The sequence below is a fragment of the Trachurus trachurus genome (assembly GCF_905171665.1).
Source record: "Trachurus trachurus genome assembly, chromosome: 16".
Taxonomy (NCBI): domain Eukaryota; kingdom Metazoa; phylum Chordata; class Actinopteri; order Carangiformes; family Carangidae; genus Trachurus; species Trachurus trachurus.
Genome location: NC_139902.1, coordinates 7,814,945 through 7,839,220, shown reverse-complemented (window position 1 = coordinate 7,839,220; position 24,276 = coordinate 7,814,945). Strand labels below are relative to the sequence as shown.

Sequence of the window (24,276 nt, the reverse complement as noted above, 5' to 3'; positions counted from 1 at the left end):
GGAGAGAAAACAGAGTCTTCTGCCCTAACCATGTCCATGTGTTGGAATGAGAGCATGGTGTAGACAGATAGATAGATAGATATACAGATAGATAGATAGATAGATAGATAGATAGATAGATAGATAGATAGATAGATAGATAGATAGATAGATAGATAGATAGATAGATAGAGAATACTTTATTCATCCCTAGCAGGGAAATTCAAGTTAGTCCAGTAGCTCACACAACAATGACACAAAAAAGATGAACACAAAAAAAAACATTTTAACAAGTGTTATATAAAACGATTGCAGCAGGAACAAATGATCTCTTAAATCTCTCAGTTCTGCAGGTCAGGGAGATGAGCCTTTTACTGCGGCTGCTCCTCTGACCTGAGAGGGTTTTGTGTAGAGGGTGTTGGGGGTCACCCAGGATGGTCTTCAACTTACACCCCATCCTCCATCAGCTCCACTTCCTCCCCCATCACAGAGCTACATTTTTTGATGAGCCTGTCTAGTCTGTTCCTGTCCCTGATCCTGATGTTGTTACCCTGTCATCAAAGTGTACTCCAAGGTACTTGTATGACTGAACCCTCTCAATGTCCACCCCATCCACAGTCACAGGCCGTAAGGATCTTTTGGACCTGCCAAAGTCAATCATCCTGTCTTTGGTCTTTGATGTATTAAGCAACAAGTTGTTCTTGTTGCACCAGTCTGTGAACGCCCCCACCAGGTCCCTGTATTCATCTTCCTGTCCCTTCTTCACCCACTTCATGCCACTATGACTAGACAGTGAGCTTAACAATTTTCCAGTAAAAACACGAAGATGGGAATCCAGCGTAAGGTATTTTTATGGAAGTCTTTTTGTAAAACTGCATACAAACAGAAACACAGAATCAATGTACAGTGTACAGCATCAAATTATACAGATAACACACTCATGTAGGCTAATAGTCTTCATCTAAGAATATTCAACAACTCCATGGTAAGTATTTGAAGAGAGTTAACTGGTGAAAAATTATATATGCTCATGAATAATCTACACAACAAACAGTAACACGTATAACTGTGTAGATGTACTTACAGATTGTGCCTGATCGTGTCAAAAGAAAGAGGGTGGATGTAGATGTGATTACAACTCTCCACTGTTAAACTTCAAAATAGCTGCCCTGCTAAATCTTGAGTGGTTTTAACTACCTCCACCACTAGGGGGCACTGCACACTGTACTCTAATGTAATTACTGGAGGCAGAATACAGAGAGTTACTGTACATTTGCGTCATATTTTATTTGAGATGTTACATTCACTCAAAATGTAAAGGCCACAACCAGAGATCATAAGATTTGATTATGAATTTGAAATTAGAAAATGTTTTGAATGGAACAGCATATTCTTATCGGATTTTGTTTTATTCTTATCTAATTTAAAAGCTCATGATAAATCATCATCCAAGCACCCGTTTCCATAAAAACAACAACAAAAAAACAACTTTCATTCAAGACTCTTGTTCTATATTAAATGTTGGATAATTAACTTCTTACACGGTTGTGTGATAAACCCACTCTGCAACTTTAATTCCCCCAGTGGCCCTTTGCTGCATGTCATTCCCCCTCTCTCCACCTCCCCGTTTCCTGTCTCTCTCAACTGTCAATTAAAGACAAAAAGTCTGAAAAAATACTTTTTTTTTTTTAATGAAGCATTAAAAAGACCCTAGGTGGTAAGGACAGGGAGGCACTGAACATCATACAAATTCAATCAGCTTTAGGTATAAAATCAAGGACAGTTGATGTAAAAAATAGAAAATAAAAAACAACATAGAAAAATATTTTGGTCAATATTTGAGTCGGTAGGTCTAAAAATTGTTTCACCATAAAATTTCAGGCCTTGTTGAGCTCTTTCATGAGATAGTGCTCATGTTTTTTAAGCAATTCATAAAACATGTCTTTTTGTTCCCTGCTATTCAGGGAACAACACAGCTCCCTTATCTTGGCATAAGAAGTGGGCATTCTGCTGATCTCTGCAAACTTTTCTTCGCCGATGACTCTCTTGGATAAGAGCTCATCCAAAATCGGGCTAACATTGGTCACTTTGTTGATCAGCGTAACTCGATGTTTGTCCACAGGGTGCTCATCTGAGGAAAGAGGAGAAAACAATGACTGACTGGATTTGAACATGAAGTTAAATCCAACTTCCACATCCACATTTCTTCGGAATAAAATGCACTTTCTACATGGAAGACTGAAAACCATCTCTTATGCTGCACAGTTCGTGCCTTGGAAGATGGCGTTACCGTGTACTCTACATGTAATTATGACACTGTTTATTGCATGTGGGCAAGAGGTTGAGTAGCTACTTGTGGCAAAATTAAACACAAACAAGACCCACACTTTTAACAGAACATTCAAATTACAGTAGATTTTATAATCAAACTACATGTTAAAGTTTAAGATCTACATTTTACAATTATACAGCTGAAGTATTCTACAATTATCAATTTTGTCTTTTTTTTCTCTCAACATTTTTGGAGAAACAGCTATTTGTTTTATTTCCATCTGTGAGATAAGAAGACTGAAAGCACTCTCATGTCTGTATACTAAATATAAAGCTAGGAGACAGTTAGCCTAGCTTAGCATAAAGACTGGAAACACGGGAAAACAGCCTGACCAAAGTTAGACAATATAATGTGTTAATAGTGATTGTATAGAACTGTATTCTTGATGAGCTAATTTATTTATTGAAGAGTCTGGTTGTGTTTGATAACATAGGCTATTTTAAACCTTCTCATGTTGACTTCATGTTTTGGTGAGCTGAAGAAACTTTTGTGCTCTTGTGGAAAATAAAATTCTATAATATTCTTCTACTCTAGATAAATAATCTATTGTAGGTATGTCTGACCGTATTATGGCCTTCTATGATCACATGGCAAGGTGCAGTTTTACAGTATAGTGCTACTATGATGCACAACAACTACTGGGGGAAAGATAAAACATAAAATAACATTAAGTGAAAGCAGTAGATGGATCTAATAATATCTAATAATGATGTTAATAAACAAAGAGAGAAGAGGCTCACCGTTACTGGAACCAGGATTTGAGCATTGTGCAGCGGCCTCGTTGACTGCCAAACAAAAACAAAAAGACAGGTCAGTCAGATTCAGAGGGGTATATCACATATGGTGAAAATGAAATGAGAGGTACAGGGTTAATCTGGAGCACAATAACTCAACAAGTAGCTAGGTAGGTATGGGAAGAGACCCAGAGCAAGTGATGCTAATCATGAATCCAATTAAATTCAATCTTTCTTAAATGTTTTTTTTCCCATTATGCTCCAGGTACATAAGTTACACACCCATTCCCGGCTACAGCTTTAGCTCAGGTTAAAGCTACTTTCAGCTCAGTGGCCACTATCATTCATTAATAACTGCTATGACTGGTAGGAATTCTTTAATGAGACAAAGTCTTGTTGTTTCTCTACTATCATTATTATTAGGCCCACTGGGCCTCTCTGTCGAAGCTGGTTGTTTACTCTCTACACTGCAAAAACTAAAATATCTTACCAAGAATATTTGTCTTATTTTTAGTCAAAATGTCATTTCTAGTCAAAACAAATCTCATTACTTAAAATAAGAAACATCACTTTAAAAAGTAGTTTTCAGACAGTTTTTACTTCTTTCAAGCATATTTCTAACTGAGCTGAACCAGAGGCCAAACAGAGTGTGCAAGTAGAAAGAAGGAAACTAACAAAATTTGTGCAACTCATACACGGGCCGACGGGCCCTTCCTGTGAAAGCGAAAGTAATAAAGTTTCGAACGTTTTTCACTATAATGATCTCCTAATAAAACAAAGAAACTAAGCTTTTAAATTATAGTAACCCTCAGTCCTGGCATACTGAGGTTGCCTGTTTGGTTGACATTTACCCAGTTCATCTGCCTCGTCGTTGCAGTCGATCTGACGCAGCATCTCCGCCACCACCTCCGGAGCCTTGCTCTCCTTAAAAGTCGAGACCAGCACGTTTGTGACCATCAAGTAGTTTTTACCCTCCACAGTGTTGCGTTTGACACGCGGGGTCTCTTTGCGGTCAAGAAGCGCCTCAACAAAGGCTTCAAACTGCATCTTACTCAGATTGGCCAGAGTGTCCTTGATGAGGGATTTGATGGTTTTTGAAGCCATTTCTCACCAAGTGATCGCCACTGTCCTCCTGCTCTCGATGTCGTTCAGCCTGGTTCAGCCCCTCCCCAGCTTCCTGTTACTGGAGCCAATACTGAGAAAAAGGGAGGGAGTTATGATGCCTTCAAATGCCGTAGGAAATGTGACGATCACTTCTATAATCAACTAATAGTGTTTTTAATTTCACTTTGCACTTGTATGGTGTACGAAGTAGGCTATTCCTCACATTTCTGTGACAGTTTCTTTTTGTTCTGTTTGTATCTATTTAGGGAGACTTGGGACAGCTGTAGAAACACTTTTTTTGTCAGTTACTCAGAGATTTGGACTAGGCTCAACTTTGATAGATTAAATATGTGTCTTGGCCATGCAATTTAAAGATGATTACATATGACATATCAATCACAATTTTAATTTGAATGGTAGAATTCAAACGTTCAGTAGGCTAGTCATTGACATAGCCTAATTAAGTCTTTTTCTACTGCCTCTGGACTCTGCTTAGACATCAGTAAGTGCTGTAATGGTAAATTTCAATCTTTCTATTTTTCAATCAGATGTCCCTACACCCTGCTTTAGATATCAGGTCTCCTTTCGTTCCTTAACCATTTGTAAAACCAGGATACCCCAGGTGTGAAACACACCCTCGGGGGTCGGTGCCGATACCTGCAGCAGACAAAAGGGTGTGAAAACACTCCCCAGAGAGAATGGGGCCGACCCCTGTAGAAGACAGGGGGCGTTTCTCAGAATCAGAATCAGATCCCCAAGGGGAAACTTCTTTTTGTTACAACATCTCCAACTCAAAGTGTATAAGTTAAAAGAGCAAAGTAGTCAAGAAATATAAAAGAAAGAAGTATAAATATGTATTAAAAAATATATATGTATATATATATATATATATATATATATATATATATATATATATATATATATATATATATATATATATATATATATATATATATATATATATACATACGTATATAGGATATATAAAATATAAAAATATATGTAGGTAAAAGTACAAACATGGACAGGAGTTGTTGCACTATTGCACATAAGTGTGGCATTAATATGGATTATTGCACAGAAGGAATTTGCTCAAGAGTTAGTTTAGGGGCCAGCCCAGAGTGTCTGACACTCAGAGTGAGGAGTTGTACAGTTTGATGGCCACAGGCAGGAATGATTTCCTGTGTCGCTCTGTGGTGCATCGTGGTGCGATCAGTCTGGTGCTGAAAGAACTCCTGTGTCTGACCAGCACGTCATGGAGCGGGTTGGACACATTGTCCAGGATGGCTTTCACCTTGTGAAGCATTCTCCTCTCTGACACCACCGTCAGAGAGTCCATCTTCACCCCCACAATGTCACTGGCCTTGTGGATCAGTCTGTTGAGTCTGTTGGCGTCCACTACCCTCAGCTTGCTGCCCCAGCACACCACAGCATAGAGGATGACTGGCTACCACAGTTTCATAAAACATCCTGAGCATAGTCCTGAAGGGCCAGAGCCGCCTCAGAAAAAAGAGGCTCTGGCCCTTCTTGTAGGGCACCAGTGTTCTTCCTCCAGTCCAGTTTATTATCTATTGTTTAGGTTTCCATCACTGCTCGGGTGAAGACTAACCTTTCCTTGCAAGGAAATAAAAACTTGTCGACCTGCAGAAGTCTCTATTTCATTATTCACCAACAACAAACAGCAAAGAATTTCCACGGCAGTGTGAACTGTTAGCCCTCAAAAATTGTAATGCATCCTCCATCTCTATATTCCTGTGAAGGGTAGGTAGCCTATACCGTATCAACAGAACCCCCCAGCATTGTAACCTTGCTAAATAAATCAAATCAAATCATGTAGGCTAACCTACATTAATGTTCTGTTGTACTATCTGACTTTTCAATATAGTTTAGAAGGAGCATGGATCTGACATCCATGAGAAGTAGGAGGAGGAATCTTTGCATTAGGGGAAAAAATCTGATTCCTTTGGGAGGGCAGTGTTGAAATTCATGCACTCTGCTGGGTTGTATGAGAAAATTTAGTTAGGCTAATTAGTTCTGTTTTTAGCACTTTAATTATTTTGGCGAAATATTTTATCCATAGATGTAGATTTTCAAACAGCACACAACTGTTTTTAATTTACAAGCCTTATGTGTTTATGAAAGTTGAACTACTTTAATTCTAGACTAACTCTGACTGTGTATTTTTTATTTTTTTCATTTGTAGCTATATGTTGTTGTTGTTTTTGTTTATCCTATCACCTTATTTTCTGGGTGGTATGGTTGTTGGTTGTTATTTATGTATTGTTTGCTTGGTCATTTTGGCCACATGTTGACAGAAATATTTTGAATTTTGTCTATGTAATGCAGGATTTTGTCAATAAAAATTGAGATTGAAAGAAAAAAAAGTTCTGTTTATAACCATGGATGTATTATATTATTACATAGGCCTATAATAACCTAATAATTATAACCTGTGGAGGGCAGTAGGCTACAGCCTGCCGGAACACGAGAAGAAGAAGGAGGAGGCGGAAGTGCCATAAAGGCGCCTAATCCATGGATGTATTATATTAACCGCGCGCAATACGAACATGGCTCCCCTAACAATCCGCATTGCTATAGCGGAGGCGCTGGTTGATTTGAGTAAAGACGACTTCGATAGATTCTGCTTCGTGCTGCGGGACCGTAGGGGGGAGCAGCGGGTCAGTTACAGAGATCTTGAGGATAAAACTGTCCTGGAAGTCACGGACGTGTTGGTTAAAAGGTTCACCGAGCACAGAGCTCTGGAAGTGGCTCTGGAAACACTGCGGCAGATACAATGTAACCAGCTGGCAAACACACTGGGTGAGTCCCGACGCTGCTGAAGGCAAGAAATGTATCCAGACGGTGGAGATGAACGCATGCAGGACTCCTCCTCCAGTGTGCTGTCACAGTGGAGACAGCGAATTTGCATCTACATTAGCACATATAGAAACCGTCAAAGGGAATAATGCATATAAGTAGGCTACTCAGAGAAGACTTAGGCTACTCTGCTGTAAAACAAAACAGCTATTCGCCCTATATCTTTCGCCTCCCCCAGACCCCCAATTCTTCTCTGTTCTCCCAGTGTATGAGACTTTTATGATATGGATGAATATCAAAATATGATGCCCTAACCAAGTTGTGTAAACTAACTGATCATGTTTTTACAATACCAGTTATGCTGGTAAACAATTCTAAAAACACACAGTTCTCAGAGCAGAATACACACAACACAAATTGACCCGACAAAATCTCATTTACATAAATTTATATAAAATCATTCCTTGTGTGTTTTCATCTGTCATTTTCCAGGACTCCCACATTATTTGTTTAACCATTCATTTCCTTTTAGATGTGAATCTAAAATGAAAATACATTAAATTTTGAATTATTTATGGTATTTGTGTAGATGTAAGATTGTGTCAGAAACAATATGTGTAGGCCTACTTGTTAAACCATAATTTAGAGAGAGGGGTGGATTATTTGTTTAAGTTTTGAGGCAGCTGCTGTGACCTTTGGTCATTCAGCTGGAGCAGAAGTTTTCACCACAACTTCCAAAAGTGCACACAGTGTAGCCTATTCATTATTTGCATAGAAAGGTTTTGCGAAGCAGACGTGTAATTTACATAACTGGACTCAATTCCATGTATTTAAAGTTTAGTAACAGCTTACCTGATTCCACTGCACCAAAACATCTTTTGACAATATTTTTATTTCATTACTTCATGGGGAGCAAATGTGATCCTGAATACATGTTTTAAAAGCATTGTTGCAGATATTTCTAATTGCTTAAAAGTTTCTCGCAGGTGAGCAGTGTTAATGTTGGGCTCACTGTATGATGCACTTTTATGAACTCTCCTGTGTCAGGTTTTAATCATCCTCTCATCTTTCTCCACAGAATCAAAAACCAAAGCCTGTGTGGATGTAAGTTGAACTTTTGGTACTTTTTGTACTTTAAGATGTGGCCTCATTACAAATGACAATCACATTGTTGGTATTTTAATTTTCAGAACGGGGACCCTACCTTCCGCAAGAATTCAAAAGGCGAGTTGGACCTAACTTCTTCACCGGAGGCTCAGGCTGGTAAGAGGCCTTTAGCAGCTGCAGGTGGTCCTCCTCCCAAGACGCCAGAGGAGGTGGCGGCTGAAGCAAAGGCCCACGTCCTTGCTGAGGGCGGGGACTCTTCCAAAGACAGGCTGATTCTGAGCAGGTACACCATGCAGTTTGGCCAGTACAAAGATAAAACCTTCAAATGGCTGCTGGAGAATGATGTGGGCTACGCAGCCAGGATGTTGGCTAAACATCAGCTAGACCGTCAGCGAAACAGCCGCCAGGACCCACTGATGTCCAACAAGGTAAAAACAAATCCACTTTGAAATTTGAAAGTAAGATATGCTAATGTGAACATTTTAACCCTGTCATGAGACAAATGTGAACAAAAAGCTTTTTTAGAGAGATCTGTGCTACAAACACACAGAAAATGACAGCTCTACTTATAATCAGATACAATCATAAGACAGAAATTAACACACATTTCCTAAGGTGAAGAATTTAGCTTGTAAATGACATTTTCTGTTATGTTTGATTTTCTTTTTTTTTTTGAAGAAAGTGTATTTAAAAATGAAATATTGGTACCATCTAAAGACTATAAGCACCAACACAAATAAAGGCCCTGTAGTCTGAAATGTTTTGGCGCTTGTAAATCTAAGTGGTCAGACAACCTTTTGAATAGCTGTTTGTTTGTTTTTTGTGGCCTGGGGGGGAAAAAAAGGTTGGCGTGTATATAGGTTTATAAATACACTTGCTTTCATCTTTTGACAATATGTCAAAAATGTGTGATATGGTGCCTTTTAACTCTTTCAACTGTTTTCTTCCATTGTCACATTTGTATTTATGTATGTGAATTTGGTGTTTAGGTAATTGAATTGCAGCTTTAGAGGTATCAGACTCTTTTTCTTTTTTTTTCTTTTTTGAAGGATTCCTTGACTCAGTATGGGAAATTTTACCCTGAGGTTTTGAAAGAAGTCACATTTGAATGCATGTATGAGAAAGCCAAAGAGGAATCCCAGCGGCCAGGACGGTCAGGAGTGGCTCTTGTTGGCTTCCGTAAATACAGATCTGAGAGACTGAAGGATCTGTACGAGTCCAAGGATAAAGATAAAATCAGGTATGATAAAGTTGAGTCATCAAAAGTGAATTGCACTAGATCTGTGTGTTAGTACGTCAGTAGGGATTAAAGGCCACTGCTCCACCCTCTGTACGCAGATATGTTGAATACCTGCGGGAAATGAAAACATCCTGCAGCCCAGGGACCAGAATGGACGACGCTATTGAGTACATCGTGCGGCGAGACAAACGTCAGGCTGCAGCCAAAAAGAGACGGACCAGAGCAAAATGTGACCAGAGCACCTCTTCTTCTTGGTATGTGTTGTGTTGTAGAAAGGGTTAGTTGTGCTGCTGTAGTAACTACTGTTTGTGTATGTGGTGCAGTATACATGTGACGTAAAGACCTTGTGCCACACTTTTTTTAAATTATAAATACCGGTAGATATCTACTGCAGAAACTGTTGAGTCGCTGGAAATGCTTTGACATTTTTGCTATTTCACCACCCTGCATTAAATACACAGCGTTCAGTTCCCCTCAGTTTTCATATTTTGTTAAATTGCAAATTGAAAAATTGCACATTTATTCAAACCAATTTAGGTAATTGATTTTGATTAATCCACAGTTAGTTTTTTTCACTAAAGGCTGACTCCAAGTTGTGTTGTTTTTTTTCTGATGACGGTGATGTTGCTCACACCTGTGTTTTTTTCTTGTCTCTGTTTCAGGCCCATGAAGAAGCAGCAGAAAGGAAGCTGGAGGAGGACATGACTCCCCGGTCCATCCTGTCACTGACATATTTCACTTTGATCAGTGGTCTATTCTCATGTAGCATACACAGACTCTAAGCTAAAATTATGCACAAACTAAGAGTTTGTCCGATGCCAGTAGCAACTCATAGCTTGATTGGAGCGTCTTGATGGACTTCTGTCCTTGTCCCAGTTTACATGCAGCAAAGAAAATTGAATAACCGACGGTGTCCGCCCCCTCAGGTGACGATATGTGCCGTTTCAGCGGGTTAATATGCCCCCGTCCGGTTGACTTTTCTGTCACCTAGCAAAAAACCAAATATAAACAATTTCATAAGCTTAAAGGGACAACGAGGAGTTTGTATTTGGTTATAAAAGAATCTCATATTAATGTGGATGAATCCATGTTACCCACACTTGTTAATGGGTCCATTTTCGATAAATATATCATTTTGTCTTTATCGTTATTTTGTTATTATTATTATTTAGTGGTCAGCTCGCCCAGCATTTCCTACTTTCAGTTTCCTGGACGCTGCCCGGTGGGTCATGGGAATAACCACGCCGAGCCACTGTTTATGGTCGAAACTACGACGGTATCTGATCGTCTTCCAACCTCTGACTTTCATTATTGAACAATGAAAGCATTCTTGGCAAATGTTTTGGCTTTTGCCGGTCCACCGTGCACGCGGAGGCTCATGGGAAATGTAGTGTGAAAACACTTTGCTTTCCAAAACTCCTTGTTGTACCTTTTTAATAGATTCTCAACTACAGTCCCCAACCAGATGGGTTCGGGTTGAGAATAGGATACAAATGACGGTCCACAGGCTTCCTTTTTTTTTTCTTTCTTTTCTTTTTTATAAATCACATGCATCCACTGGTCGAACTGTGTGAAATGCACTGAATCGGCATTGATGCTGTTTTTTTTTCTTCACTTTGCCGGGTTCGGGCGGCTTCTCTGGTCCACTTTGTGCCGTCTCTACTGTTGTGGAGCATGCGCACATGCATTGTCCAGTTTAACTCCGATTAAGGCGTATACATACTGAAGAAAATCTATTTCCAATCACATTATCTGGGTGTCTTAATCGGAGTTGGAGAACTCCGATATTAGTCAGACTAACGTTCTATTTTTATTCATGTACAGCACTTTGTTCTAGCTGTGGCTGTTTTTTAAAAATGTTCTATAATGTTTACATGCACTTCAGTTGTCCTGTTATAGTCGGATTAAGGCAATAATTCATTTTTCAAGTGTCATGTGAACGTACTGAATGATGTAGTGATGCCTTATCTGCAATCTCAGTGGCTTCTTTTAAATCTCTTGTTTTATCGATTAGCCTTCTCTTGATTTTGTTTTATTATTGTTGTATGATTACTTTGTTGTGGGTGGATGATTTTAAAGTTTAAAGTCCAATTTTATTTCTCTTGATGGTTTTATTATGTCGTTGCCAGGAAATTTCATTTCTGTTGTTGTTGTACAGCACCTTGTTACTTGTTTTTGAAAGGTGCTGACGGCCTCTAGTGTCTTAAACCACTGTTGATATGTTGTTGATGTGTCAAAACAGTCAAGCTGAAATCAATTAATGTTACAAGTCTTGAAATCTCAATATCCAAAAACTGACATTTTGTAGCAAGAAGTTGGGATTCAGTCAAGCCAGAGGACATTAATGCAAATGAGCCTCGTTGCATAACAAACAGGGAGTTAAAATGAGAAATGGTACACTTCATTTTCCAAACAACAAACAAGCATTGTCTGAAAAAACAAACAGGGTTCAAGTTAAAGCCTGCAGTTTCACTCAATCCTGTTTGTTGGAAAAGTGTAGCTTTCAATAATTCATTGTATGTAAATAAATGTATTATGGAAATATGAAGTTGATTATGAGTTGTATTATTTCTATTGCCTGATAGGACCACTATCAATAAATCAAGTAAATGTGCTGCTTTTAAACCTGTGACAGGGATTTTTCATTGGCTATAGACTGAGCTGCAGCGTGTTTGTTATGGTGCTGTTATAACGGTAGGAAAGAATACAGAATATTGGGGCGGTGTTTAGCTTAGTTGGTAGAGCAGTGTTGAGGTAACAGTTCTGGTGGCCCCAGTACAAATTCCCCCCCTTTCTGCGTGCCCATTTCCCGTCTCTCTCTCGATTGTGCTTTCCATTAAAGGTGGAAAAACCCCCAAAAAATATACTTAAAAAAAGAATACAGAACATTGATGCCTTTGGTTTCTGTCGATAATTTTCCTGTGTGACCATGTTCTCGTCAGACCAGTTTATTCAGTGTGTCCAGTCGCATTCACTTGGTGGATGAGTATAAAATGTGACCCTCGCAGTGCTCCTTGTAGTATCTTCACCTCTGATGGGCTCTGTGGTCTGATGATGAGGCTGGACATAGCTGGGGGGTGCAGACTATGAGGACGTTGGGACTCACACCACCTGGTTGTGCAGACTTCATCTCCTAACATACTGTCACAGCAGGGGTGAGTGTAACGAGGTAGACTTGTATCAGCCACTTAATAGTAGATTTTGGTGTGACAAGTGGCGGATTTGTGGTGCGTGTGTGGGTGATGTGATGTTGATGGGCTAACCTGAAACTGATGTGCTGGGTGTGGCTTTTCAGTATCTTGTTCTTGTAAATAGTTCCTCTGCTGGTGGTGATTCTCATTCTCTGTCAATTTAACTACCACACACTCTGTCCATTCAGTCTCTCTCTGCTCTTCTTTGTGGCAGGTACCTGTATACGTGTGTGTGTGTGTGTGTGTGTGTGTGTGTGTGTGTGTGTGTGTGTGTGTGTGTGTGTGTGTGTGTGTGTGTGTGTGTGTGTTCTGAGGCTTCTCTACCTAGAAAGTTGTAATTTGAATTTCTTGTTATAATGTGATTCAATCTCTGCTTCCTTTTGTGGCAGGTACCTTTGTGTGATGTGACGTGGGCTGAAGTGTCCACAGGACGGCAGGTCGGACGGAAAGGCAGCCGCCAGTGCTTCAAAACATCCTAGCGGAAACACTGCCACCTTATTCTCTTTGAATTAATTGCCCCTATATATTCAATTGACTTAGATATTTGATAGGACTAATAAAGGACTCGTCTACATTTATTCCTGTCTTGTTGTTTGTCTTGCCCATTAAGGACACTTTACATGAGGGTGCTGTGTTGTTGAGAGTGCAGTCAGCTTGAAAGCTGCAGGAGGGGGAGGTGGTAGTGTTACATGGTCACAATGATAACATAGAAAACTCCATCCTGATAGAAAATATAAACAATATTAAGGGAATGAGTAGCTTGATGCTACTCAGCTGTGAATGTTTATAAATGGGTTGGTTAATTTGACTGCTTTCCTAAAATGTAAACTGTGCATTATATTAGTAAAAGAAAACACTCAAATGGAAACATCAAAGACATAACTGCACATACCAAGTTACCTGGGGCTACATAACAATTCACATATCACATCCTGAACATGGGGAAACCAGCATAACACAAAACCTGGATTGATACATGTGAAGGGCTCATTGGAAAATGATGTTGACCACATGACACAGACCAAAAGCTGAATTCATTTTAATGTAAAATAGGGCAGAGTGATATAAAAACAAAAATATACAAATATAAGTTTTGGATTTAAAATTTGAAATCCGATGTGAATCATGATTTCAGTTGGAGAGGTCAGTTTAGCATTTCATTTTCACTTAAAAATGTTTCAGATTATGTGAATTTGTAGCAAAAAAGACACATTCTGAGTCAACAAATCAGCTTCCATTGTCTTTAGAAAGGAGAGAGTCTTTGGTGATTTGAGCCCGTGCAAAGCGTAGGAGACCATGATCCAAAGACACACTGGTGATGGTGATGGTGATGGTGATGGAGGAAGAGAGCGCTGGAGCTCTTTGGCCTCTGATGATCTCAACCCGGGCGCTGGATATGACGACTGGAGGTGGGAGGGGTGGAGGAGGGTCGCTGACAGCAGAACAGAGGAAAACACATTTTTAAAGTTCAACAACAACATGAGTGGTTGGTTGAGATGGTGGTGATCATTACAAGAAGTGGTGTGAGAAAGGGAGAGGGCGAGAGAGACTTGTGTAATTTAGAATCAACAGATAATAACAAATCAGTGATTGTAGTGATATGTGAAGTAGTTTTTTTTTTTTTTTTTTTTTACTTCTTGTTGCCTTTATCTGAATAATAACATTACATGTCATCTCTTAATACTCTGCTCTGAACAACAACCACCTATTTTAGTGCATGGAAACTGTCTTGTCATTGTATGCTCAGTTAGCCTCACTGCCCATAAAGACATGTGCCTGTGCTGTTTGACTGTAAAATATTATTTGTGTGTCTATAAAAGGTTTTTTTAAAAAGAGGGAGAAGAAGAAGAAAAATCAACAATCACTCCTCTTTGTGGCTCTCGCATATGTCAATTCCCAGAGCGACAACAGAGGATAACATTGAGGCCACACGGTTTGTGAATTTCTTTGAATTCAACAAGTTTGTATCAATGAATAAGTTTCCCACTGAAGTAGCCATTTAATTACTGCTTCAGACCATGAACCTCAGTGATCTGATCTGACAATAATCAAGCGTAAAAACTACCACACAGAGAGAAAATGATTCAGTGTAAATAGGCTACCATATGTGGCTACAGCAATGAACAAAAATAAATACTGTTGCTAAATAATATACGTAGGCTATAACAGTGTTTTTTTGTGGGGTTTTAACTTTAAAGTGCCCAAATGACCAGCTTTCATCAATACTGATCCATCAAGTCATTTCCTTTCAGAAAAGTTTGCAGTTAGATATTTTGAAACGTAATTTTCTTGTGTAATTTTTTTCTCCTTCCTCTTTTTTCATACAGGCACTGATTGTGAGAAGGTACAGTTAGACAGTGCATACCTTCTCCACAGAGTGCACAGTGTCTCCAGCTGACGGTCTCCCACCTGTCAAACATTTGAGAAAAGTTAACATTTGTTGTGCAGCTCTGCTCTTTGCACATATGTTTGTAAGTAGCCTAATATGTGTGCATGCGATCTTCAGCAGGTCAACTCACTGTCCAGAGAGATGTCTAATGTCCTCAGCAGAGTTGTAGAGCACTCTCTGTAGAAACAGAAACATTTTTGTTAAATAGCACAGACTGAATCCCTTGAATAATTTACTATTTAGCCTACTTATAATTAGAAAACATATGATTAACTTACATATTACCAGAGTCCATATGACATAGGCTATAATGGAGTATGTTATTATAACATATAGGCTGCATGCTCTCAATAGATTTAGATATAAATGTAGCCTAAGTAATCAATGAGACATACAAGGTAGCCCCCCCCCCCCCCTCCCTCCCTCCCTCCAACTCAAAGTTACGCCCTGCTATAACACGTTCAGTGGGTGTCCTACTGGCGGGACAACCGGTTTTGAAAACGAAAGTAGGCTACCCTAGTAAATGCTACGTCTCTTTATCGGTCAGAACAACAATACTTGTGTCTGATCACTAATACTATGTGGCACTGAATGAACTACTGCTCTACTGCTGTTAAATTACGCGCATTGTATCATTCAGTAGCGTAGCCTATACTATGTGGCATTTAACCAGGGATGTGTCCACGGTCTCACCGAAGCGGTCTGCCTCCTCGTTGCAGCCGATCTGCCGCAGGAGCTCCACCACCACCCGGGGAGCTCCAGCCTCGGTAAACGCTGACACCAGCGCGTCGGTGACAACCAGGTGGTTTTTACCCTCAACAGTGTTGCATCTGATCCGCGGTTCCTCCCTGCGGTCCAGGAGATGGTAGACGAACTGCTCAAAGTTGTTCTTGGTCAAGTCCGCCAGCGTGTCCGCTACAGTCATCCTCACTGTCCTACGGCTCATGTCTAATAATGTCTAAATCTATCCACCGAGACGTTGTCTTGTTTACAGGGGGCTGCTCGTCCCTCACTCGCCTTCCTCTATGGGGAAAGTACCTAGCCTACTGTAGGCTAGGAGACCTAGACCGAGAGTAACCTAAAGCTTTGAGGAAGAAGCCGGGATGCATTTAAGAGCGGTGGGAAATATGAGCTTCACCCGCACGCAGCAGCTTCCAGATGTGGTTGTAACATCTGTTCTCCTTTATACAGCACTTTGGTCGACTGAGGTTGTTTTTAGATAGATAGATAGATAGATAGATAGATAGATAGATAGATAGATAGATAGATAGATAGATAGATAGATAGATAGATAGATAGATAGATAGATAGATAGATAGATAGATAGATAGATAGATAGATAGATAGATAGATAGAGCAGAGTGTTCATTTTTTATTGTTCAGGATGGTTATTGCAGAGGGGATTTTGAAGGATTTTTTGTAGATGTTTTTGTAGATGTTTTTTAAATATGCTTTATAAATAAACTGTGACTTGACTTGACACGTGTCACAAACAACATAGCCAAAACACCATCTCTAGACTAAAGACCAAGTCTGAAACCTTGGCGTGCTGATCTGACTTCAACAGTCATATCAAATCAGTCACCAAAGCAGCCTTTTATCAACTTAAGAATACAATTAAGGGTTTTATGTTTATGTTTTATGTCCCAAACAGATCAGGAGAAGCTGATTCATGCTTTCATCTCTAATAGACTCCAGGTTAAAAACAATTCTCTTTTCATGTGCTTATGGATCAGCTCTTTTTAAGAACTTTAAACTTGATCTATTTTCTTTTCTTCTACTTTTTTCTTCTTGTTTGCTTAAATGATTGTTTTTATGCTGTTCTTTTTAAATGTTTGCCTTGCCTTGCCTAAACTTATGCCACAACATAAAGTGATAACGTTAATTAGGCTATACTATTCAATTTAACACATGTGATGTCATAAGTTACATGCAGCACTGGAAGGCAGCAGCTACACACATTTAATCATCTGCAAAAATGTAGGCTACTAATCATTTTGTACATAATTCAGTCTGTAGCCTACACTGACTGTTAATGGCATGTAAATAGAACTGTGTGTATGTCATTATTTAGGGGGTATACAGTATTTCTTTACATTTTGAATAGCCTATGTTTTTTTTTTAATCATAGCCTATTTGTAGCCTACATGTTACACAGAGCAATATTACACAACAATTTCCACAGGGGGATTAGTGTTCTGATTCTGATCTATAATATACAGTAGCTATGCTATAGGCTAGTCAGTTCTCCTGTGATACACTGGCCATCGCATGTGAGCTGAGCAACTTCAATAAATAAATGGTTGGTATGCCAAAAAGCAGGAGCAAACTTTTAACAATAAGGAAAACATACCAGAAACATACATTTTAATATTTCATTTTAATACTTAGTGTAACTTCTGGATGCTAAGCCGAACACGATGCACACTTTACATAATAAGTGAGACTATTCACACAAGTTACGTTTACAGTATATACAGTTTATTTACACAAAACAGTCATCATACAGGCTACAACTTTCACATTGAGTGCCAGAAAATTTACTCCGTTTGTTATTCTGATTAGCAACAGAGGTAGACATGAGTTTTGTATTTTATAAAAATAATACGAATGAACAAAACTCCACACGTGGGATCATATTTACACTATACAAGACATTTGCTCCTTAGAAACACATCAAATGAGTATATGACCCCAGATGCTGCATAGTTGGTTTATACTGCGTCAGATGCTCCTTGGATAGTTCCTGTGCTTCAGTTTTTTAGCCCTGAGGTTAAGGAAATGTATGTTTATAGTCAGCTATTGGAGGACAATTTAATGTTGTCTATTATTATAACACTGTCAAAGTTTATAGATTGACTGTATGGTGAATGTATCATTTTTCTTCCCCTGAAATGCAGCATCTGCAAACTGGCTCCTCTACACTGTGGCTCAGCCGGGGCCTGAAGAGGCAGTGTTCCCTTTGTTCACTGTAGTACTCTGTTAGCGTATGCTGACCACCCTCAGCCAGCAGCACCACTCAGTCCAGTCCAGGCACCTGTTTCCTACTGCGACGGCCATGTTTCACTGCTGTGCTCTGAGGTCACTGCTGCTGGCACTCCACCACACTGCCATGACTCTGTGTTTGTGGGCAAAACGTTCAGACTCGTCAGGACTTCCTGTGCCGTCTTTCCCAACATGCCCTGCATGTCGCAGACAAAGCGGTAGACGTAGCGCTTTCCTGCCGTCTTGTGGATGATGTTCTTGTGGTAGTAGTAACGCAGGCCACGGCTCAACTTCTCGTAGTTCATCTTGGGTTTGTTCTTGCACTGGCCCCAGCGTTTGGCCACCTGTGGGAACAACAAAAACCACATTGAGTTGAACTCAGGACCTCAGAAAACACTGAACAAACTCTCCATGTAGCAGAAGCGGAAAAGGCTTGCAGATACAGTGTCAATACAACAATGTAAAATACAATGTCACAACTTAAAGTCCTGCAATCAAACTCATGCTTAAGTAAAAGTACAGATGGATTACCAGCAAAATATACGGTAGGCTACTTATGAGAGGAAAACACATTCTGCTGAAAGTCTTATAGCACAAGATTCCTCACCTCTGTGGGGTCGGACATCTTAAACTCCCAACCGTCTCCTGTCCAGGAGATGAAGGTCTGACAGGTAGAGTCCAGAAGAAGCTCCAGTAAAAACTGCCACAGCTGGATTGGACCAGACCCTGGACACATACACAAATTAATACAGTGATTAATTCAGGTGCAAATGGCAGGTGAAATTACAGGGGCAACAGACAATCAATTGATGAAAAAGCAGTCAAATGCTTGAAAACATAATTGTTGTAAATGTAGGCTACTAATAAATGTTGTTCTCGTCGTTTAAAGAGTAAGAGGAATCAGATAACTGTGATCAGTCAACTACTATTTCAATGAGCAGCAAAAAGACTGACTCCCATCTCTTCTACAGACACATCATTATTAGTTCTGCATGTAAAAAGTGTCTTTTTCAACATAATGTGTCTGATGTCTGACATGTCGACTGTTTTCATCTGATAAAGAACGTCACAGACAAAACAGCACATTCCTACCTGGATAAGCCGACATTCCCGACATCTGGCCCTCTCTGTCCGGCCTCTGGGGGTGTGTGTTCTTGCGTTTGGCCACACGGGGGCAGTACTGCTCTGATGAGTGAGGGCTGGAGTTGGAGGGGCAGGAGGCCGGAGCCGGGTGTGGTAGCGTGCCAGTGAAGCTGGGAGATGAGTAGCCGGGCCAGTAGGACGATGACTGCCTCTGACCGTCAGAGTCGTAGTAGCTCTGATCCGTCTCGCCTGGGACAAAGACACAAAAAAATTACACACTGAGCTGCTAAATCTGCCACTAGCAGGCAGTATATTTATTATTTTTATTTAGATCCCCCATGAGTGAAGAAAACCTACTTTGTAATGCATTTGACGCTTTTCCAGTCAGATAGGGGCTGTGGCTGCCCTCCATGGCGGGGCTGAACTGTCCACTCTGCGGCACCAGGCTCTGGTATGTCTGCGGAGACCCCTGGTATCCAGTTTGTGAATGATCCACTGTCAGTCCATCTGCTCACCACAAAGAAAACAGAGTTAGTCAGAGAAAGACATCAGTTTCAGATCTTTGAGCGAGACTACAGAGTCGGAGGCTCACCATGAGGGTATGAAGCCCACCAGTTGAACTCCTGGTATGAGTCCAGGTTGAAGAGACCAGCGTCACTGGTGCTCACTGAGGAGTGGGGAGGAAGAAAAAAAGGAATGAATATTGTGATAAAAGTTAAAAAGACTAATGAAATGTCAATGTACGTGTGTATATTCTGAGGTTTGTACCTTTAGTGTCATAAAGATTAGAGGCTTTGGGTGGCTCTGGGAAGCTGCTCTCGGCTGGATACGGCTGCTGTGCAGTTGCTTTACTGTCTAACAGAAAAGACAGGTCTTCACCAGGGAAGTCTGGAGGTTAAACACAACACACACACATGGAGTCAGTGAGTGATGATGGAGGGACATGACAGAAGCACAGCTGTACAGGACCATACCAGTGGGTTACACTTCACATTCAGGCCAAATGCGTATTGATCTTTTCCTCCCAAACTTGACGGCTACTGGTTTCCATTTCCATGACTGCATTTAAGACTTTGGTCTGAGACATGTTACTGTCTTACTAGCTAATACCTAATATTTGATGCATATCTGGTGCTATGGGGAAGAGGAATACAGTCATATAGGCCTATCTTTTTCAGGATGTCAATATCCGATTTGCAGCTAAGGTTGCAAGCATCATTTTTTTCTTATGCTGAATGTTGGAACAGCCTCTGAAGAAGCATGGTCATACATACAGCTGCCTCACATAATGAAGAATAAACTAAAAGTACTTGGTATGGTCCTTTAAACTGCATCTCAGCTCAGGGAAACAGTCGTTAAGAGAGGAAAGATGAATTTGTAAGTCTGTGTTATCATCTTTAGTGAATGTTGACACAAGAAAAAGCCATTTGTCGACGGTGCATGGGATCAGCACCAGACACTCAAGCCCATGCACCCCAGGTTGTTTCAGCTCAATGGATGGGGGCAGCTATATGAGGAGGAAACAGGGAAGGGAGGGAGAGGAAGAGAGAGGAGGAAACGCCAGCAGAGGGAGTGTGACAGAGTAGTGATGGAGGGATGGGGAGGAGGAGGGGGGCTCTAAATCTGTTCGAGGAGGAAGTCTGGAGGAAAGGATTAGGGAGGGGAGCGCAGCATGGAGAGTGTCTTTAACCTGACCACCCCGTTTCTGTGTCTTTGTCTACCTCGACCCATTCAAGCATTATTCACTTCACACACACACACACACACACACAGCACCCCATTATCCTGACACAGCCAGTGGGCTTGAGCGAGAGCCCCCAGTGTCAAGGTCTCAGCTCTGACAGCTGTGATGATACTGTCTGCGAAAATATTTCCTCTGTCCTTCAGCTGCTCAGGTTCAGAGGAAACAGATCGCACAAACATTTAAAGAGAGAAAAAAAAAACTTTTTGTCCTCATTATGTCTGACCGAGCTGCTCGTCACTGAGAGTTTAGACCTCGTACCATGGGCCAGGACAAAGTCAGGGTGTTTAACTTGTGATGCAGCGACCAGTGAATCTCTAGACTCACCATAGGATGTAAAGTCGAAGCCAGCTGGCACTTCCTGTGTCCTGAAGTCCTCCGTGTAATATCCAGTCTGGCAAATCTCCATCTATGTGGAAAAGAGCCATGTGATTAAAACATTGATGATCACTGGAGGTTTTAGTGCTGATTGATTATCAATATCTAATAGGGCAGAAGCCACAGTCATGGCTGGATTAACCTCCTGTGGCTCCTGGGGCAAAATGTTGTTACTTGGTTCCTGGTCACCCCCAATTTCTTATTTCATCAGACACCCAGAAACCATCCAGCACTCCACAGCTGAAGTCATCAGTTTATTACCCAATTGAGAGAAAATGTTTTTAAAAGCTAAAATGCTAAAAACATTTATTTATTTTACTTTTAGACAAAACAAGACAATTGAACATTTTCACGTGGGCTTCAAGGAATAATAATCAATATTTTTTTCACAATTCTAAAACTCAACTTTACACATTATCAATCAATTATTTCACAAAAACAACTCTCAGATAGATATATAGTGAAAGTAATCATTCAAAACAAAATAGAAATGTGGACTAATATGAATAATTTGAGTCTAATCAATGTTTTATGCATGTTACCTACTTGACACACCCAGCAAAAAAGATGACAAAAGTCTTCAAGATGGACAAGTTTTACTTAAAATGTATGACAAATGTTCCATTAACCACATGATGTAAAGCCCCACTGATATGTGAAAATTTGGGGGGCTCTATAGGGTTGGGGGTCCCTGGGGAGTTGTACTGTTTGCAAGGGTGGTGTACAGGACACAGACACAAGAGAAGGGATCGTTTTTTGTAAATTTATTTTACAATTATTCTCATTGTCTATAATAATCAATTAAACATGCACTTTAACAACACTGGAAATGTGTGAATAAGAGTTGTAGCCTATGGTCGTAGGCTGCAGGAGCTATGCCACAATGAATGAATGACATTTTCTGTTTGTTTGTTTTTCTTTCTTCTTATCTTCAAATAAAAAAAGAAATAGATCAATGAAACGCAAATAAGAACCTACCTTCACTTTCGCGTCTTTGCCGTCTGTGTGTCTGTGTCCTGGTTTGATGACAGTGTCCCAGTACATCACTTTCTTCCCTCCTGTCCAGTCGTTTTACGCGGTATTACACAACAGAGTGTCCAGTCTCCGGTCGGACCGGGCCCGTTATAAACGCAGTGGGGAGGTGGTGGGAGGGGCGCGTGACCGCTGTGCGTCGTGACCAGCGGTTGTTTAACAGCGCGTGACGTCAGACACCTCCCCCTCGCTTCCCCCCCGCCAACCAAACATTCATTCATAAAAAAAAGAAGCCCAAAAAGCCCAACACTCACTGGTTTACATAGATAATGAGGTTAAAATGGAAAACATCACAAAACGATAATATTGATGTTATAATAAAAAACTTTAGTTTAGTCTAACTCCACTCCATAACACACCACAAACACAAAACTGCACACAAACATTAAATATTAGTGCACTGGTATTTTTTATGTCATGAGATTGAGAAACAGTCATGGTGGCATGTGCTCTAAGTCAGTACCTAGACTATGTTACTACAGGGTGGAAATGTTCAGCTGTGGGGTTGTGTTGCCGTCAGTGACACAGGAAACACTGCAGGGACAGAGGGAGGAACAGATTCAGTGAAATATCAGCACATTCTGGAGGAAAATGTCCTCAAACTGAAACTGTCGAAAGGCTGAGCTGCTTGAAAATCTAAATCCACTTTGAGCTACTTCAAGAGACACAACAGTCACTGAGGCTTTAGGAGAAGGCCTGACCCGAGCGTCACTGACCGTTAGAAACACGGTGGTGTGAAGAAGTTAAAGTGAGGCTGGAAATCCTTCATCGAGAAGGACAGTCAGTGATTGGAGGGGTGGTTGTTATAAGTTCGGCTCCCAAACTTTTTCCACATGCCATAGTTCCTTTAAGCACAAAGAGCCTAAACCATACAGGGAAACACACTCCACTAAATATGCAACCAGCACAGTTGTTATGACGATAATGTAAATGAATCCTACTCCAAACAACACAATCACATCATTGACTCACTGCTTAGTCCCACACACAAAAAGCATACCTTTAGAATTAGTAGTAGTAGCTTTATTGTCAGTATACTGAGGTCAGACAACAATAGAGCTAAATTTAGGTGCACTCCCTCAGGAGAATAAAAACAACAAAAATGATCAAAACTATAGGCCTTCTGGTCAGTCTGATTATCAATTCTGTTAATTATTTTCCCCACAGATTAACACTCATTAATCAACAGAAAACAAATATGTTCAAAACTAACTATTTAAAATCAAGCTACCATAAAACTAGGCCTAATTGTTTAAGCAAAACTACCAGTTTCCCCCTACTTATTATAAATGTAAAGTGATGATTTTCTTATTTCTAGTTTTGTTTAGCATTATTTGATTTTATTTCATGCACAGTTTCTTAACATTTCAAAGACTTAGAAATAGAAACCAGTCAATTCATTTAATTTGATTCATTAATTAATGAAAAGAACCAGTTTAATTCATAATGGAAATAACATTCAGCACTAAAAGTCAATGTAGGCTATACATCATAATAAATAAACAATAATATAAATGATATAAATATATATATAATGAATAAAATAAACTCCTTTATGGAGAGGTCTGGTCCAAAGCCTAAATATAAGGGAACAGTGGTACATTCTCAGACCTACTGAGGATGGACTACAAAGACAATAGTTCACCGGGTTGGAAACATCAAGCAGTGTATTTTTATTCTATCACTGAATGGACTCGACATATTTCAAAGCTGCGGTCACTCTGATTGTCTGACAGGCGGGACTGAAGAACAGTCTGGGTGGGGATGAAGTGCATGCTTTTGAAATCAGAGCTTTGTCAGTGGCTTTTAATGAGGTGGGAGGGAGGTAAAAAAAAAAAAAAAGAAGAAAAAAAAAGACTCTGTATCTTTAGAAACCATTCGACCAAACAATGGTCCGTGAAAAAAAAAAAAAACAGCCAAGTAACTGGCTGAAGAAAGTCTGAAATCACGGCGTGAGTGGCTGCAGCAGATAAGGCCGAGCCCAGGGCCTTGTATAAACAAACATCTCTGCTATTCTCCTCCGGCAGGGAGGAAAACACACACACACACACACACACACACACACACACACACACACACACACACACACACACACACACACACACACACACACACACACACACACACACACACACACACACACACACAGGGCCAGCTCCATCTG

General features: G+C 40.2%; 2 protein-coding genes across 3 annotated transcripts; both read right to left on the bottom strand.

Annotated features, from left to right (window-relative positions):
* Nucleotides 1-955: 955 nt before the first annotated feature.
* Nucleotides 956-15,894, bottom strand: pycard (PYD and CARD domain containing). Its single transcript, XM_083989521.1, has 9 exons — nucleotides 15,564-15,894; nucleotides 14,870-14,913; nucleotides 13,800-13,936; nucleotides 8,171-8,348; nucleotides 5,396-5,561; nucleotides 4,767-4,806; nucleotides 3,897-4,151; nucleotides 3,052-3,096; nucleotides 956-2,110 (listed from the first exon to the last, which is right to left on the bottom strand). The coding sequence occupies exons 1-9, from the start codon at nucleotides 15,837-15,839 to the stop codon at nucleotides 1,857-1,859; spliced, it is 1,395 nt and encodes a 464-aa protein (XP_083845647.1). The 5' UTR covers nucleotides 15,840-15,894; the 3' UTR covers nucleotides 956-1,856.
* Nucleotides 15,895-17,432: 1,538 nt separating this feature from the next.
* etsrp (ETS1-related protein) lies at nucleotides 17,433-22,195 on the bottom strand. 2 transcript variants are annotated; one of them, XM_083990413.1, is made up of 8 exons: nucleotides 22,059-22,195; nucleotides 21,030-21,111; nucleotides 19,730-19,849; nucleotides 19,554-19,628; nucleotides 19,319-19,468; nucleotides 18,971-19,210; nucleotides 18,486-18,604; nucleotides 17,433-18,222 (listed from the first exon to the last, which is right to left on the bottom strand). In XM_083990413.1, exons 1-8 carry the CDS (start codon nucleotides 22,122-22,124, stop codon nucleotides 17,938-17,940), a joined length of 1,137 nt encoding a protein of 378 aa, XP_083846539.1. In that variant the 5' UTR covers nucleotides 22,125-22,195; the 3' UTR covers nucleotides 17,433-17,937. The 2 variants fall into 2 exon arrangements, with proteins under 2 accessions (XP_083846539.1, XP_083846540.1); XM_083990414.1 differs by having other exon boundaries at nucleotides 19,730-19,816.
* Between the last annotated feature and the right edge of the window lie 2,081 nt (nucleotides 22,196-24,276).